The sequence below is a fragment of the Antechinus flavipes genome, chromosome 3 (genome assembly GCF_016432865.1).
Source record: "Antechinus flavipes isolate AdamAnt ecotype Samford, QLD, Australia chromosome 3, AdamAnt_v2, whole genome shotgun sequence".
NCBI classification, from domain to species: Eukaryota; Metazoa; Chordata; class Mammalia; order Dasyuromorphia; family Dasyuridae; genus Antechinus; species Antechinus flavipes.
Genome location: NC_067400.1, coordinates 358,909,437 through 358,924,246, shown reverse-complemented (window position 1 = coordinate 358,924,246; position 14,810 = coordinate 358,909,437). Strand labels below are relative to the sequence as shown.

Here is a 14,810-nt window from a genome sequence, read left to right as displayed (position 1 = left end):
ATCCTTTGATCATTTATTGATTGAGGAATTAGTCCAAAGCTTTTTACATTGTGGGTTTCAACCCCATATCGGGTAGCATAATTATGTGGGGGTTGTAAAATTGTGATTTATTTTCAGTAAATATTTGATTTGTTTACCTATTTTATGTAACTATATATCTGGAGTCCATAAAAATTTCTTGGGCAAATAGGGGTCATGAGTAGGAAAAAGTTTAAGAAGACCTGCTCTAATCCAAAGTTCTGTGGTTTTTTTTTTTTTTTTTTTCATCAAGTGCTTCAACAAATTGGTGTTCAATGCCTTTTTAATGAATTGGATTTGAAGATTTCACTAAGGCATGTTGATTGCTTAGAATGTTTAAATTGGTCATGCATATAAGAAATGGCTGAAGCCAGAAAAATGTATCTTTTATCAAATGAAAACACAGGACACAATGTCTCTAATCTATTTGCAAAGGATACTGTCTAATATGTGTAAGGAGGTGCCCAGATATAATTTTTCCTGCCAGAAAGCCTGCAGATGATTTTCATCAGTCAGATCACTAGTAGCTAATTAAATCTATGGAAAGATTATCAGAAAAATGTAGTTTTCACCACAATGCAACTCAAACATTTGGCTTTTTTAGTTTCGAAGTTTAGTTTTTAGTTTGGTGATTCTTGACTACAAAGATTTTTATCATTCAATTTGGTATGTAGGACAGCTAGGTGGCTCAGTGGATGACCAGTCATGGTCTGGAGTCAGGAAGACCCATTTTCCTGAATTAAAATGTGGCCTCAGACACTTACTAGCTATGCTACCCTACAAAAGCCACTTATCCTTGTTTGCCTCAGTTTCTTTATCTGCAAAATGAGCCAAAGAAGGAAATGGCAAATCACTCCACTATCTTTATCAAAAAAAAACTCCAAATGGGGTCACAGAGAATCAGACATGACTAAAAGGACTGAACAACAACACATGTTGCCAAGATCTTCAATTCTTTCTGTCCAGCAAATCTTAGGTATGATAATTATAAAATTGGAATAAAAATTAAAAAGGAATGCTTCTGTACTTAAAAATACATTAAACAATTGCTGACCATTCTATAGTGGCAAGGAATTGGAAACTGAGTGAATGGCCATCATTTGGAGAATGGCTAAATAAGTGATGTCATATGAATGTTATGGAATATTGTTGCTCTATAAGAAATGAGGAGAGGATGATTTCAGAGAATCTTGGAGAGACTTGAACGAACTGATGCTAAGTGAAATGAGTAGTACCAAGAAAACATTGTACACTGCAACAAGGAGATAATCAATTCTGATGGGCGTGGCTATTTTCAACAATGAGTGATTAAGGGCAGTTCCAGTAGGAGGCTTTTGATGGAAAGAAGCATTTGCATACAGAAGGAGGACTGTGGGGACTGAATGTAGATCACAGCATAGTATTTTCACCATTTTTGTTGTTGTTTGCTTGTTTTTTTGTTTTCTTTCTCATCATTTTCCTTTTTGATATGATCTTTCTTGTGCAGTGTGATAATTGTGGAAATGTGAATAGAAGAATTGCACATGTTTAACATTTATTGGATTACTTGCTGTCTAGGGGAAAAGATGCGAGGAAGGAAAGGAGAAAAAATGTGTAATACAAGGTTTTGCAAAGATGAATGTTGAAAACTATCTTTGCATGTATTTTGAAAAAAATAGCTGATTGGGGGCTATTTTGATTTAAAAGAAGTTCATGCAAAAAATTGGTTTGTAAAAGCTTTGTATGAACTAAATGTGACATTATTAATAATGAAGATGAAAAATTTAAAATACCTACCATGTGCTAGATACTAATGTATGTATCTAGACTATTTAGATGATATATCACATGGTACATTGTATTTTCTTTGCTAAGTATCAAAATAAATATAGAATCTTTATCAGAATTAACAATCATCTCACTTTATTTTTGTAAGACCACACACAGACTATGTATAGTTTAAGTCTGGGAACTATATATCAAAAGAGAATATCAAATGAGACTGATTAGAATGAAGGATGTCAGGATGGATAAAGGGCTGAAAATCATATTAAAGGATCCTTAGGAGATGACAGGGCTAGCACCCTGGATACCTTAGAATCAGCTGAGTCAGGATAAGCAAACGTCCTCAGTCTTTATTCTTGGTCTTTAGAGGTAGGATTGAATTGGATGGAAGAAGAATCTCCCACAACCTTCCTTCTTCATCTCCTGCCCAGAGAGTGACCCTGGCTAGTCTTACTCCACTCTCTAGTCCCTCCTACACTTCTCTGTATAAACCAATTATCGAGCCAGCACAGGATAGTGGAAAGGGCCATTTCCCAAGCACATGCCAGTAGAGTATTGTCCAATCAGTAATTAGCCCTAAGTGCTTGAACAGACCTCAGTGCAACCACTCAAGAGTTTTGGCCCTCTACAAGAAGTCATGATCTTTATCCCTGAAGAGATACAGATGAAAATAATTACTGTCTTCAGATTTTTTGTGTATTATCATGTAGAAGAAGAAAGAGATCTTACAGGACAACAAAAGGCAAAACTAGAAGTAATGTGTCAAAATTATAGAGAAGCTGATTTCAGCCCAGTATAAGCCCAATTTCTTTTGCTGATGACATTTGTAAATTTCTTCAGAGAATGGATGGCAGTAAATATTAAAGAATACTTGATATAGGGGCAGATAGATGGTATAGAAAATAGTGTGACAGTCTGAAGTAAAGAGCATCTGAGTTCAAATCTGGTTTCATACACTAGCTGTGTGACCCTGGACAAGTCCCTTAATCTTGAGTACCTCAAAAGAAATAATGCTAGATATAGACTCAAAAGATCTTAATTCAGGTTTTATCTCTGCTATTTACTAGCCAAGACCTAAATAAAATTCTTTAATTGTTATGATACTTTATTTTACTTTAATATTTACTCAATTATTTTACAGAAATAATTGAATTAGTACAGCTTACCTGACAGAATTCTTGTGAAGATTAAGTGAAGTAACATGTATATTAATATAAATACAGTATTATACAAACATTAAAATGCTAAATACATACAAGTTATATTACTAACAAATTTCCCAGTAGCAGAATGGCCTGACTAATAAATTAGCAAAAATCTCTTACTAGGTAATTTCCAATCAAAAGAAGGTGCAAAACTATGATAATTCTATGTAAGCCATGTGATAGAGAAAATATTGTATTGGATGGAGTTTGACCTATCCATTAGTTGACTGCTAAGGTTCCTGTTATTTTTGATTCCATCATTTTAAATGCCTCAAGGTAAAGTTAGACCAAGAAGAGTTGTACAAAGTCCAAGTCACAACCCATAAAGCTCCTATTACCTTTATATATCTCATATCCTTATACTACCAAGAGCTTTATAATAGTCCTCTTGTTAGTATCATCCAATGAAGAAATCCAGTTTGCTATTACCTATCACACTAGAGCTAGATAAATCCCATAAAACAAAACAAGAAAGCTAGATACTATGGCCATTCTTGGTCTATTTCTTTGACTCCTAACTCCATCAAACTAGGCCTTTATCCAGGACAAAAGTGAATGTCTAATCAAAATTAAAAAAATAATCAAAGTTATTAAAGACTTTGGCCATTAAATACTCCTAATTCGTAATAGGCAAGGATATTAGTCAGAGGATTAAGCAGCCTAATAAAAAAATTTCTATAGCTAATTTTAAAAAGGGAAATGGTCTACACTTCTCTGGGGATAGGATACCCATTTAGGTAGGCAGTTGTTCAATATTATATACTTTTCTGAGTTTCTAACCTATCCCTCTTTTGCATGAATGAATAGTCCTCTTCCTTTAATTAGACAAGGAGAGGGTAAGATAAACGTTAGAAACTTTTCTTATGCATTTTATTTTTGACAGCTGTTATTATTTAGAACATCTCTAATATCTTATCTTACTATTTTATGGTTTATTGAAATTCTTTATATTGTGTAATGGCTTTCTGATTCTTATACCCTTAATCTTTGTTTGCATGGCTCTTTGAATTATTCACATCAGTTAGGTTATTGGGGAGCTTTCCCAAAAAAAGGAGAGAAAAAAAAAACACCAACCTTTAGCTTCCTGGAAAAGAAGAATGTTTCAGAACTATAATAAATGTGTAGCAGAGATGCAACAACTACCAATTTATTTTATTATACCCATTTCTAAAATAATTTTATTTCCTCATTTATGTGCAAAGATGTTTTAGGAGAAAATAATAGCTATAACTGTGTTTACAGAAGATGTCACTACAAAGTCCATGTTGGATTTTTTTTTCCACATTTTTTTTGTAAACAGTTTCTTTAACAAGTATTTTCCTCCAACAGGCTTTGCAGAGTAGGCAGCATATTCTACCCAACTGGCCCCAGATGGAAAATACTCTCTTGAAATTAGATGGCTTTTTAAGTGTAGCTCTCTACAGCCTACAAGGAAAAAAAAATCACAAGCCTGAGCAGAATGCATTGAATAACACTGTCATTTAATTCCCCTAGCATCCTACTTAACTGAGTGTTTTAGCTTTTGGCAGTGGAATTTTTCTAATTTAATTAACTCATTAACGTTAGCAGATGACACAGTGTTAAGATTCTCCTTCCTCAATTGCTTATCTAAATATTCCTCTAATCCACTGGGGTTATAGGCGGCATCTTATTTATTTATTAGATTTCTACAGTGACTTTCCCCCTGAAGGGCTTAAAGGCTGTGTATAGACCCTTATAATGAATCAGAAACATTCCATAAACCAATCAAATAGGAAAAAAGAAAAGGACTGAAGAAACTAAACAGAAAGAGATGAAAACACAGAGAAAAAGAAAAACAGGAAAGAAACTGAGGAAGAGGTGAAGTGCAAAAAAAGGCACTATCTATATTCTAGTAGACATCTCTTACTTACAATCCCTTGTGTTTTTAGTTCATGCACTATAATTACTGCATATCGATAATTATATGTCAGTGGAATTTGTCTGACAAGAATTTGACACCCTGACTTAAGGGCAATATGAGCAGACCTTCTCTAACAACTTCAGCTGGAGCAATCTTTTCCTTCTCCAAACTCATTCACTTATTTTTCATTCATTGACTCAATAAAATTCATTCATCAATTAATTCAATTCATTTATCAAGATTGCTTTCTCCTATACCTGTTGTCTATGCATAAATATGGCATTCACAACACACTGGATTATGTTTTTTTGTACATAGCTTTTCTTCCTACAGAATTGTAAGTTCAGCAATTTTATTATCAGTTCAATGAACATTCATTAAGTTTTTATAGTGTAGGCACGATACTGGGCTATTCACCTTACATATAGTGTCCAAAGGAAGAGATCTTTACCCTCAAAGAGCTTACATTCTAAGAGAAAGTAGTGTTCCATATCTGTGTACTTAACAGGGGACTTAATACATATTTAGTATATACTAATAATAGGTGCATACTTAATACATGCTATTGGTATTCATAACAAGTACTCATCACTATTTGCTAAATGATGAATGAAGAAGATGAATTTCTATGAGGAAGTTGATTTAATGCCAGGCAGTGTAATGAAGATTCATGTAGAGTTTGATCATATATCTCTGGTGACAGGTCAAGCTCATGAGCATTCGGAAAAGAGGGAAAAGAGAGCAGCTCTTTCCCACTTTGTCATGGTGAGTTCTAGTACAGTTATTTTTGGGATCTTTACTAATCTCTCTTGTCTGCAATGATTTCCCCCCATCCCACTACCAGCTTCTCATTGCACTTTGCAGCTCTCACAAATGCTTTTTTTGCATTATGATAATTTTTGTACAAGTCCTAAATCTCTCCTAGATTGTGAACTTTATGTAGGCAACAACTTTTGACTTAATCCTTATGTCTCTCCTAGTATGAAGAATAATGTTCATTACATACGTGGTGTTCAATCTTTGCTAAATTTGGAGGAACTTCTTAACGATAGCAGGTTTCCTTTTTCTCAACCTCTCAGAAACTTCTGTTCAGGTCAATCACAGTTCTTTTCCTATCTGGCTGTACTGGCCAGATAGTACATTTAGGAGACAGTACATTTTATTTTCCTGCCAAAGATTCTGCAGGCAGAATAGGAGTTAAGTGCTCTGGAATTAGATCTTGCTTGAGTTTTTAAGTCTCTAAATGTAAGGTCAGATGTCTATGGAAATAGTGAGCCCATAAGGCAATGTTACTTTGGAACTGTTTAGCATTTAAATCATCAACCTGGGGCTGTTGGTATCCTGAGCTTGGAGTTTAATGTGGATGTACTCATGAAACCATTTTCACAAACCAATTTTTATCATCATGCAAAATTTTCTCCCACTTCACCATGATGGGCTATTGTGACATCCCTCTGAGACTGTTTCCAACTGCTAAACTCTCTGACAGGGATGAAGAACATCACATTTGGGAAATCTGTCTTCCAGAATTATTACCATTCAGTTTCCTAGTGGTCAATCTGCTTCAGGATGCTTTTGCTGATTACAAAAGGCATGTAAACATTGAAAGACACATGAATTTGAATCTGTTCACTTATGTCTAGCTCCTAAATCTGGACAATTCTCTTTTCCATTTATTTCTGATATCTTTGCATCAATCTACTTAAAAACACGCACTCCACTTATGACATCAATGTCAGAACCCTAAACCACCCAATGTGTCCTCTAATAAAAACCAACATGAATACATGAAAATTGTGCTTATATATGTTCAGTGGATTGGAATGGAATGGTTTGTCAAAAATGAATTTAGGTCCCAGATAGTAAAGTTAGTAATTGTAAATAATAGGGAATAAAATTAAAACACATCTAAACTATTAATACATGTGCATGTGCATACTCATACATACATTCTCTTCAAATTTAGAATTCCTTCTTTCTTTTTATTTTACTTTTCAATCTGAGGAAGGGGTGTTGCATATGGAGAGATGGGGGAATGGAGAATAAATTTTAGGAATGATGAACTTTGATCTTTGATAGTCCTTATCCATAATAATCTTTGAATTTTGAGCCTCTATTTATTATAGAACAATAATTTATCCTGAGTGAAACCAAAATTAATAGAAAAACTATTTAGTGATACATAAAGATTTTTTTTTTAAAGTTAATCATCTATTTTTGAGAAAATAACAGTAAAGATAGAGGATGTGTAAGTGATTAAGAGGTGATATTTACATAAGGATATCTTTCTCTTTCAGGTTTTGAGTTTGGGTATTGAAGTAGTTTTTGTAGGAGTATAAGGACCAGTTATACAGCCTCACCTACATTATAACCTAAACTAACTCTATAACCTAAACTAACTGAAGCAGAGTAGTTCTTACCATGTCCAGTATGAGTCACTGTCCAGATGCTAGCTGTTCCTTTGATTTAAGTTGGTCTGTCCTGAGACGGTCAAAGTAGATTTTCCTAAAGAATCTTCTGGCTGTATAATTGATATTTCAAAGCAGAAGAGGAAAAATAATTCAGGAAGATTGAAATCAATTTGGATAGAAATTTGTTTTTATTTTATACTCAAAATGTGCACATGTAAAATATAGGTTGGAAAATATGCCTTGAAGGTTTCCTTTAATAGTATTATTCAATTATTGTTCCTCCAAGACTATGCTGCCTGTTAATAAAGTTTAAGTGCAAATAGGAATTATTGGCATCATTAGAAATATTAAAAAGGTCTATTTAATACTTTGGACCATTTAAATGCAAGGAAAATTACAACGGAGTTTATTTAGACTGACTCAGAGTTTTAAATATCTGGAAGTGAAAGTTTCATTAGCTGGCAATAGAATTGCAAAGAAAATAATCTACAGTCATTGTTGCTTAAAAGAAAACTTAATTTCCTGTCTTTTATCAGGTTGCTGAGCACTTCCATTCTCACCACTAAAAAGGGTCGAGGTGAACTTTCCAAGCATATTTGCTTTAGTAATACATTTATGTTCTCTTTAACCTAGTAATATGGGGAATCACTTCATCAATAAATATTTGCTAAATATTTACTCTGTAGGAAAACAAAGGAAGGCAAATAAGTAAATAAAATAAAATACTCCTTGATCTTTAGGAGGATGGATTCTAGTAGGGGAAACAAATATAAATATGATACATCAATTGAGCATTATGTAATAAGATATATAAAGTAAGACACAAGCTGAGCAGATGAATCAAATCTGAAAGAAGGTATTCACAGATGGAAAGACCTGCACAAGATGAGATTTGTGTTTGAAAGAAGCTATGGAAGCTGAGGCAGAAGTGCTAGGTTTTAGGTATTTTAGCACTTTAAACATGGGGGAGAGTCAAGACAAAATAATGGAGACAGGGGATAAAGTACTGTTTTAGGGGAAGCAAAAATGTTCCAATGTAGCTGGATCACAGTGCCTATGGTGGGCGGTAAGATGCATGAAAGTGGGTCTGAGCCACTAAAGTCTGAGAAAAGGTGATTAGAATTGGCAATGAAGAATTCATTGCTAGCTTTTGGAGAGACACTGGAATGCAGGTTCAGAAGAAATGAGAGAAGAGTAAATGGAAGGACAGTTGTAGACTGCTTTCTTAAGGTGGTTAACTGTCAAAAAGTAGAAGGGCCAGTGGAGAAAGGAGAAGGGGAGAAAATCAGGTGGACTACTTGGCTAGGATTTCAGGGTCAATCAGATCCTCAAATTCATCCAGGAGGAAAAAAAGTTTTGAATTGTTTCACCAGACTCACTATCAACTGTGAAATTTAATAATAATAATAAAAAAACCTTTCCTTTTTAATAATTAGTGTGCTTGCCTAGAAAATGTTAGAAAAAAATTTCTTAATTTATAAAAACCCAGAACTTATCTTCCTACCCCAGATTTCCTGAGACCTTTCTTGATCCTTCTAGATGTTCATGCCTTATATTTATTTTGTATTTATTTTTAATAGTGAGGCATCATCATATAGTGGAGAGAGCTGACCTTGGAATTAGGAAGACCTATGTTCCCTCCAGAAAGACCTCCAATGCTCATTAACCAAGTCTTTTAATCTTTTAAGACTTTGAGGCAACTCTGTAATACTAAGGGGCAGACAAGTTGATCACTTGCATGCCTATTTTGTATTACCCAAGCTATATATAATGGAATATGAGAGTTTTTTTAAACATATTTTTAAATGAAATACTTTGTAATATCTGTTAACTAGCTATATAATCCCATTATCATTAAAGTTTGTGACTACTACAAGATCCTGAGTGTCTTTTGGATAATAAAGAAAGGTAAAATTATGTTCTGTAGAATTTTAATGTTAATTGAATTTTAATTTATTCTAATCTTTGAAAATTTGTAACATAATGATAACATAAACCCATTTTCAACTTGGGGGTTAAGCAAGCATTGGGTAGATCTGGTCCACAGGTCAGCTTTCCAGTCTCCGCCTTGTATCAGTGATATCACAGGTTCAATTTCTGTCGTATTTTAAACACACTAATATAATAGGAAACAAGGAAAGAAAAATAATCAATGTTTGTATCTTAGAATGGAAGCATTTGAGAATTAGGAAGAATGGAGTCAGACGTCCTAGATTCAAAACTACCATTTACCATTTAACTTTAGATAACTCACTTAATCTCTCTGGGCTTCACTTTCATTAATTGTAAAATGGAGTTTCAGCAAATTTCAGTTCAGTAAACTCTCAGTTAAGTACTTAATATGTGCCAAATTAGGTATTGGCAATATAAATATGAAAAACAGACTTTGTCCCAAGGGGGCATAACTATTTAACATTAACAGCTATCTTACCCTCGGTGGGATAATCAATAAGTGACATATGCATTTAGATTATTATTATTATTATTATTATCATTATTATCTTAATGCTCCACTTGAATTTCCAATAAAAATCAATTTATCTGGTACTTTGTTTAACGTGAAATACCTGTTATCTGACTATACACTTTTATCAATAATACTGTTATCATACAAGTTCATGACTACTACAAGATCCTAAGGTGCCTTTTGGATAATCAAGAAAGATGAAATTATATTCTATAGAGTTTTAACATTAAGTGAATCTTAAATCATTCTAATCTTTGAAAATTGGTAACTTGATAACATTAAACTAAACTTATCTAGCAATTCAAAGTTTGCAAAAATTTTTCCTCACAATAACCCCATGAGGTAGGTTGTTGCATGTGTGATTATTCCTATTTTACAAATGAAGAAATTGAGGTTCAGAGAGATTAAGTGACTTATCCTTGGTAATATATCCAGTAAGTGTCAGGGTCAAGAATTGAATCCAAGGCTCTCCTAATGCCAAGTTCACTTAGAAGTCTCTTGGTAAACATTCATTGTTGATAATGATAATGATCTTTTTCTTCTCAGTCTAGCAGTTGCAAAGGGAATCTATCCAATGATGCCTCTCAAATATTTTATTTTATTTTATTAGTGAAAACTTGAATTTTAATGATAATTTAAATATTTTTGGATGGGTGGGAGCATTTTGCTTCCCCCTTCAGTGAGGTAGTCTTCAGTCAGGTAGTCTGAAATCAGTAAATATCAATTGTAAGGGATAGTTTTGTCAATTTGGCTTCATGGAATTTGCAGAAAGCATCCATGTACATAGTAACAGAGTGAGTCATGCCAATAGAAAGAGACTGGTGTGGAACAAGTGTGGCATGAAATGAACTGTTTGTTTTTTTCCACAGTCTGCTGATTAGCCCTGCAAACCCATTCCCCAGCTCTGTTAACAAAACCTATAAAAACACTGGGGCCTCAATAAAGTCAGCCACCAATGTTAGCCACCCTTAAGGGTGTGGGGGTTGCAATAGCCCCAGTTCTCTACCTACCATTTGTGTCTGGTTAGAGAGTTAATAACGAAAGTCCAAGAAATGTTAACATGGATAGTAGAACACATGTTCCCTTTTTGCAGTGACCCTGGAAACAGCCTGAGATTTCTTATAAATCACAAAGGAAAATAAATACCTTCATCCATGGAGGGGAAAAGACAGCTCGAGAAAAGGGACTTTGGAAAAAGATTGTCTCTAGACAGCAGTCTTGTGGTAAGTACTAAAATATTCATTTACTGCTCTATATGTTTTGGCTTAAAAAGCATTATTCTTTGACTGTTATTTCCTGAACCCTGTACCTTTGAAACTACCATTCCAGATACCCCATTAGCAGCATCCCTGGGGATTTCCTTTCATTTATTTTTTACAAACTCAAAAGGCAGCAAATTATAGGAATGTTTGTCTAGTATCTTAATAGGTGAATGTCATAATCTGTCAACATTATATATAATTATTGTAATTCCATCTAAAGGAGACATCACCCTACACAAAAACACTACTGTATGGTTACTGCTAAATATAAGGCCTCTATATAGAATTCTTCCTTCACAAATTTATCCTTATGTTATAGACCAGACTATTAAGAATGCATGTAGTTTCAATTCTGAAAGAGCTGATTTGGCTCCTGAAATTTGGAGGTGGGTATGTGGGCTAGTTTAATGGAATATTACACTTTTCTTTCCAAGTTTCTGTACAGATGTGAGTTGTTTTGAAAATTCACCATCTGGTTGGATATTTGCAGTCATGGGGGATTGTGCCTTGTCTGTGAAAGAGACTAAGCTATTTGTTATTCAGAAGTTCAACTCTTTCTCCTGCTTTGGACCCCATTATATCAGCTATTCTTTCCCATCTTACTACTTATGGGAGAAATAGTTAATGGAATGAAGTGGATTGTTTCTTTTTCTGTGGAACCAGAGAGTGAAATGGAGATTTAGTCCTACTTTTTTTTTTCTTCTTCCAGGATTAGATTTTTGTAAGTCACAGTTTTTAAACACTGCGGATAGAATTGTTGTATTCTAAGTCTCCAGAACAGTAGTATTCTTTCCAGGTATACTCTTCATCTCTCCAACTATTCAAAGAAAGGAACTTCTGAGAATTATAAAAGGTATTTAAAAAGATCTTTTTCTGATGATTAAACTCATATTCTAAATCTCCGCACAGATGTGTGGGTACTTGTGAATTATACATTAAGCAACACCTCGCCAGTGCACAAATTCACTATTTTATTCTAATCTCTTTTCCCAATAAGATGCCCTAACTCAAGTTGTTTCCTAATTTTCTCTGTCTCCAGATAGAAAAAAAAGTTGAAAATTGTGTTTTTGTGTTGGAGCATTTGAGAGGATTGAGTTGGAGCAAAGTGTTGAGTTTCAAATATGCTCTCCCTTGTCTCTTTGCCACCATCCATCTAAAGCAGGAATGTTAAGTTGTCTTTGTATGCAGATATAATCATAGAAACTCTATTAGGCATAAGAAGAATTGATAATTGCCTATATCATATGATTTGAATGGATACCAGGAAGGTCTTCCTACTTCCATATAGTTCCCTAGATGAATTGTTACTGATGACCTTGGTTGACCTTAAGGTTATGACATTGTCTCTTATTAATAAATTTCTGTAAAAAGAAAGGCAAGAAAGCTTACTGTAATTGGAATTAGCACATGTGGGGTCAGATGATATTGAACAAGTCTCTTAAACTTGGTAAATCAGGCTTTTCTTATTTGTCAAATGGGAATAATGACATCTGCTCTACCTCATAGGGTTGTGTTTTGGGGATCAAATGGGATAAAATATGAGTACTATGTAAAACATAGAGCATTGAGATGTCATCACTATTATCAATCATGGATGAGAAATATAATTTCTCTCAATTAAATATATATATATATATATAACAGGGCTTCATGATTAGGGATCAATGGATTCCCATGAATAGATTTTAGGATTTCTATGACCTTGAGTGAGAAAGGCTTTACCATATTGTAAAAATGGTCTGTCTCTTGTAAAAAGTGGTCTATCTCTCCCCTCCTGTCCCCTCCTCTTCTCCATTTTGCCTTCCTCTCCACTCTAATATCTCTCTCTCTCTGTCTCTATCTCCATCTCCTTCTTTCCTTCTTCTTCTTTTTTCTCTTCTCTTTCCTTCTCCTTCCTTCCTCCTTTCTTCCCTTCCTCTCCTCTCCTCTCCTCTCCTCTCCTCTCCTCTCCTCTCCTCTTCTCTTCTCTTCTCTTCTCTTCTCTTCTCTTCTCTTCTCTTCTCTTCTCTTCTCTCTCTCTCTCTCTCTCTCTCTCTCTCTCTCTCTCTCTCTCTCTCTGTCTCTGTCTCCACACACAGTTTAAGAACCCCTGCCTTGAGCCTTTCCAAGTGACAGCTGAGGACATGCCTTGGACAGACAAATCCTAATTATGTGGCATTGCTAGGATGGGTGGTCTAGAAAGGGCACTGTTAGCTCATAGTATCATAGTATAAAAGCGTAAGTGCCTAAAGTTCAGGAGAGTTGGACCACAGATAAGGAAGAAGACACTGGAAAGGTGGAGGGGAGGAGGAGGATGAAAGCATACTTGGGGAGCTTGGAGAAAAGCAAAGTTTTAAGGGCAGGGACTTGATATAGTTATCTTTAGGTGTTTGAAGAGAGATTACAATTGTTCTGCATGAACTCACACATCAAAATTAGGAACAGTATATCCAAGTTGCAGAGAGAGAAAAAGACAGAGAGACAGAGATGACAGAAAGAGAAGAGGGAAGGGAGAGAGGGAAGCAAAAATGGAGGGAGGAAGGGAAGGAGTGAGGAAAAGAGAGATTTCAGCTCAAAATAAAATGGAAAAACCCTCTTACAATTAATTAGGTCTATCCCAAAAGGCATTGTTTCCCTCTTACTGAAGTTGTTTCAGGAAAAGCTAGATGGTTTCTTATTGAATATGTTGTTGAATATATCCTTGTTCATTCCTCCATTTCTCGACTCTAGATTTTTTACCTTGATGCCCCATATGCCTACCTCTATGCATGGAATGCTTTCTCTCCTTGTTCCTACCTTCTATCTTTTTGGCTTTCTTCAAACCTCCAAAGTGAAAATCTAAGCCAACTCTCAAGTAAACTCCTGCCTTCTATAATAATCTTTTTTTTCTCCTAGTCCCACTTACCTCTAGCACCTTCCCTTAAGATTACCTCCAAGTTATTCTGTACATATTTTATTGCACATTTTCTCCCACAATAGATTTTATATATATATATATATACATATATATATATATATATATATATATATTTTCCTTTTGAAACTAGGATTTCTCTATCTCAGCTATACTAGAAGAGCAGCATCTTCCTATGACAACAGTCTCTCTGCTCATTGGCATGGAAGTTTTGGGTTAAAAAGTTTTCCTTTCTTAGGAATCCTGATGGTCCTCTACTCTAAGAGTTTTACAAATTGGTGCTGGATGGTATCAATCCATTTAGTCCACTGCAGACTAGAGCCTCCAAACTAAAGAAATCCATAAGTTCAATCTCCCAAGTAGTAGGGATTGTATGGTTGTGCTAATACATCTAATTTATCCATTAGAAAAACTATATGCTCCTTAAAGGAAGAGACTATTTTTACCTTGGCTCAGTGCATGGCACATATTATGCATTTAGTAAGTACTTCTTGTCTTGACTCCGAGAATGAGTGGAACTACCTGACTTCTGAGGTACTTGTCACCTTTGAAATTCTATGTCTTTTTATAAATATGTGCACAAAATTCAATTATGTTACTACTGCCCCCTATTACTTCAGGTCTAGGTTTTTGTTCACATAAGCCCACTGAACGGGCATAAAGAATTAGGGTTCTTAGTTATCTCTTTCTTTTGGAAAATGAATATCATTTAGTTGATTTTCATGACTTATCATCATTTAAAACTTCCCTGACCATGAGATTATATTGCTTAGTTCTGACTTGAAACAAAATAAAATACAATGGATTCTTTAAAAAAAACTCATGATATCGTATTTTTTAAACACCATTCTATTTTCTTTTGGTTATCTAAAATCAGATTTTGTTAGTGCCATCTTTACTCCCCTACA

The 14,810-nt window shown here is 34.5% G+C and overlaps 1 protein-coding gene across 1 annotated transcript in view; it reads left to right on the top strand.

The window, feature by feature from the left end:
• Nucleotides 1-14,810, top strand: part of NCKAP5 (NCK associated protein 5) — a 1,106,193-nt gene that overhangs the window by 169,156 nt on the left and 922,227 nt on the right. The window contains exon 2 of the mRNA XM_051985772.1: nucleotides 10,841-10,970. Within this exon, the coding sequence (XP_051841732.1) occupies nucleotides 10,902-10,970 (69 nt within the window). The 5' untranslated portion in view covers nucleotides 10,841-10,901. The remainder of the gene's footprint in view (nucleotides 1-10,840; nucleotides 10,971-14,810) is intronic.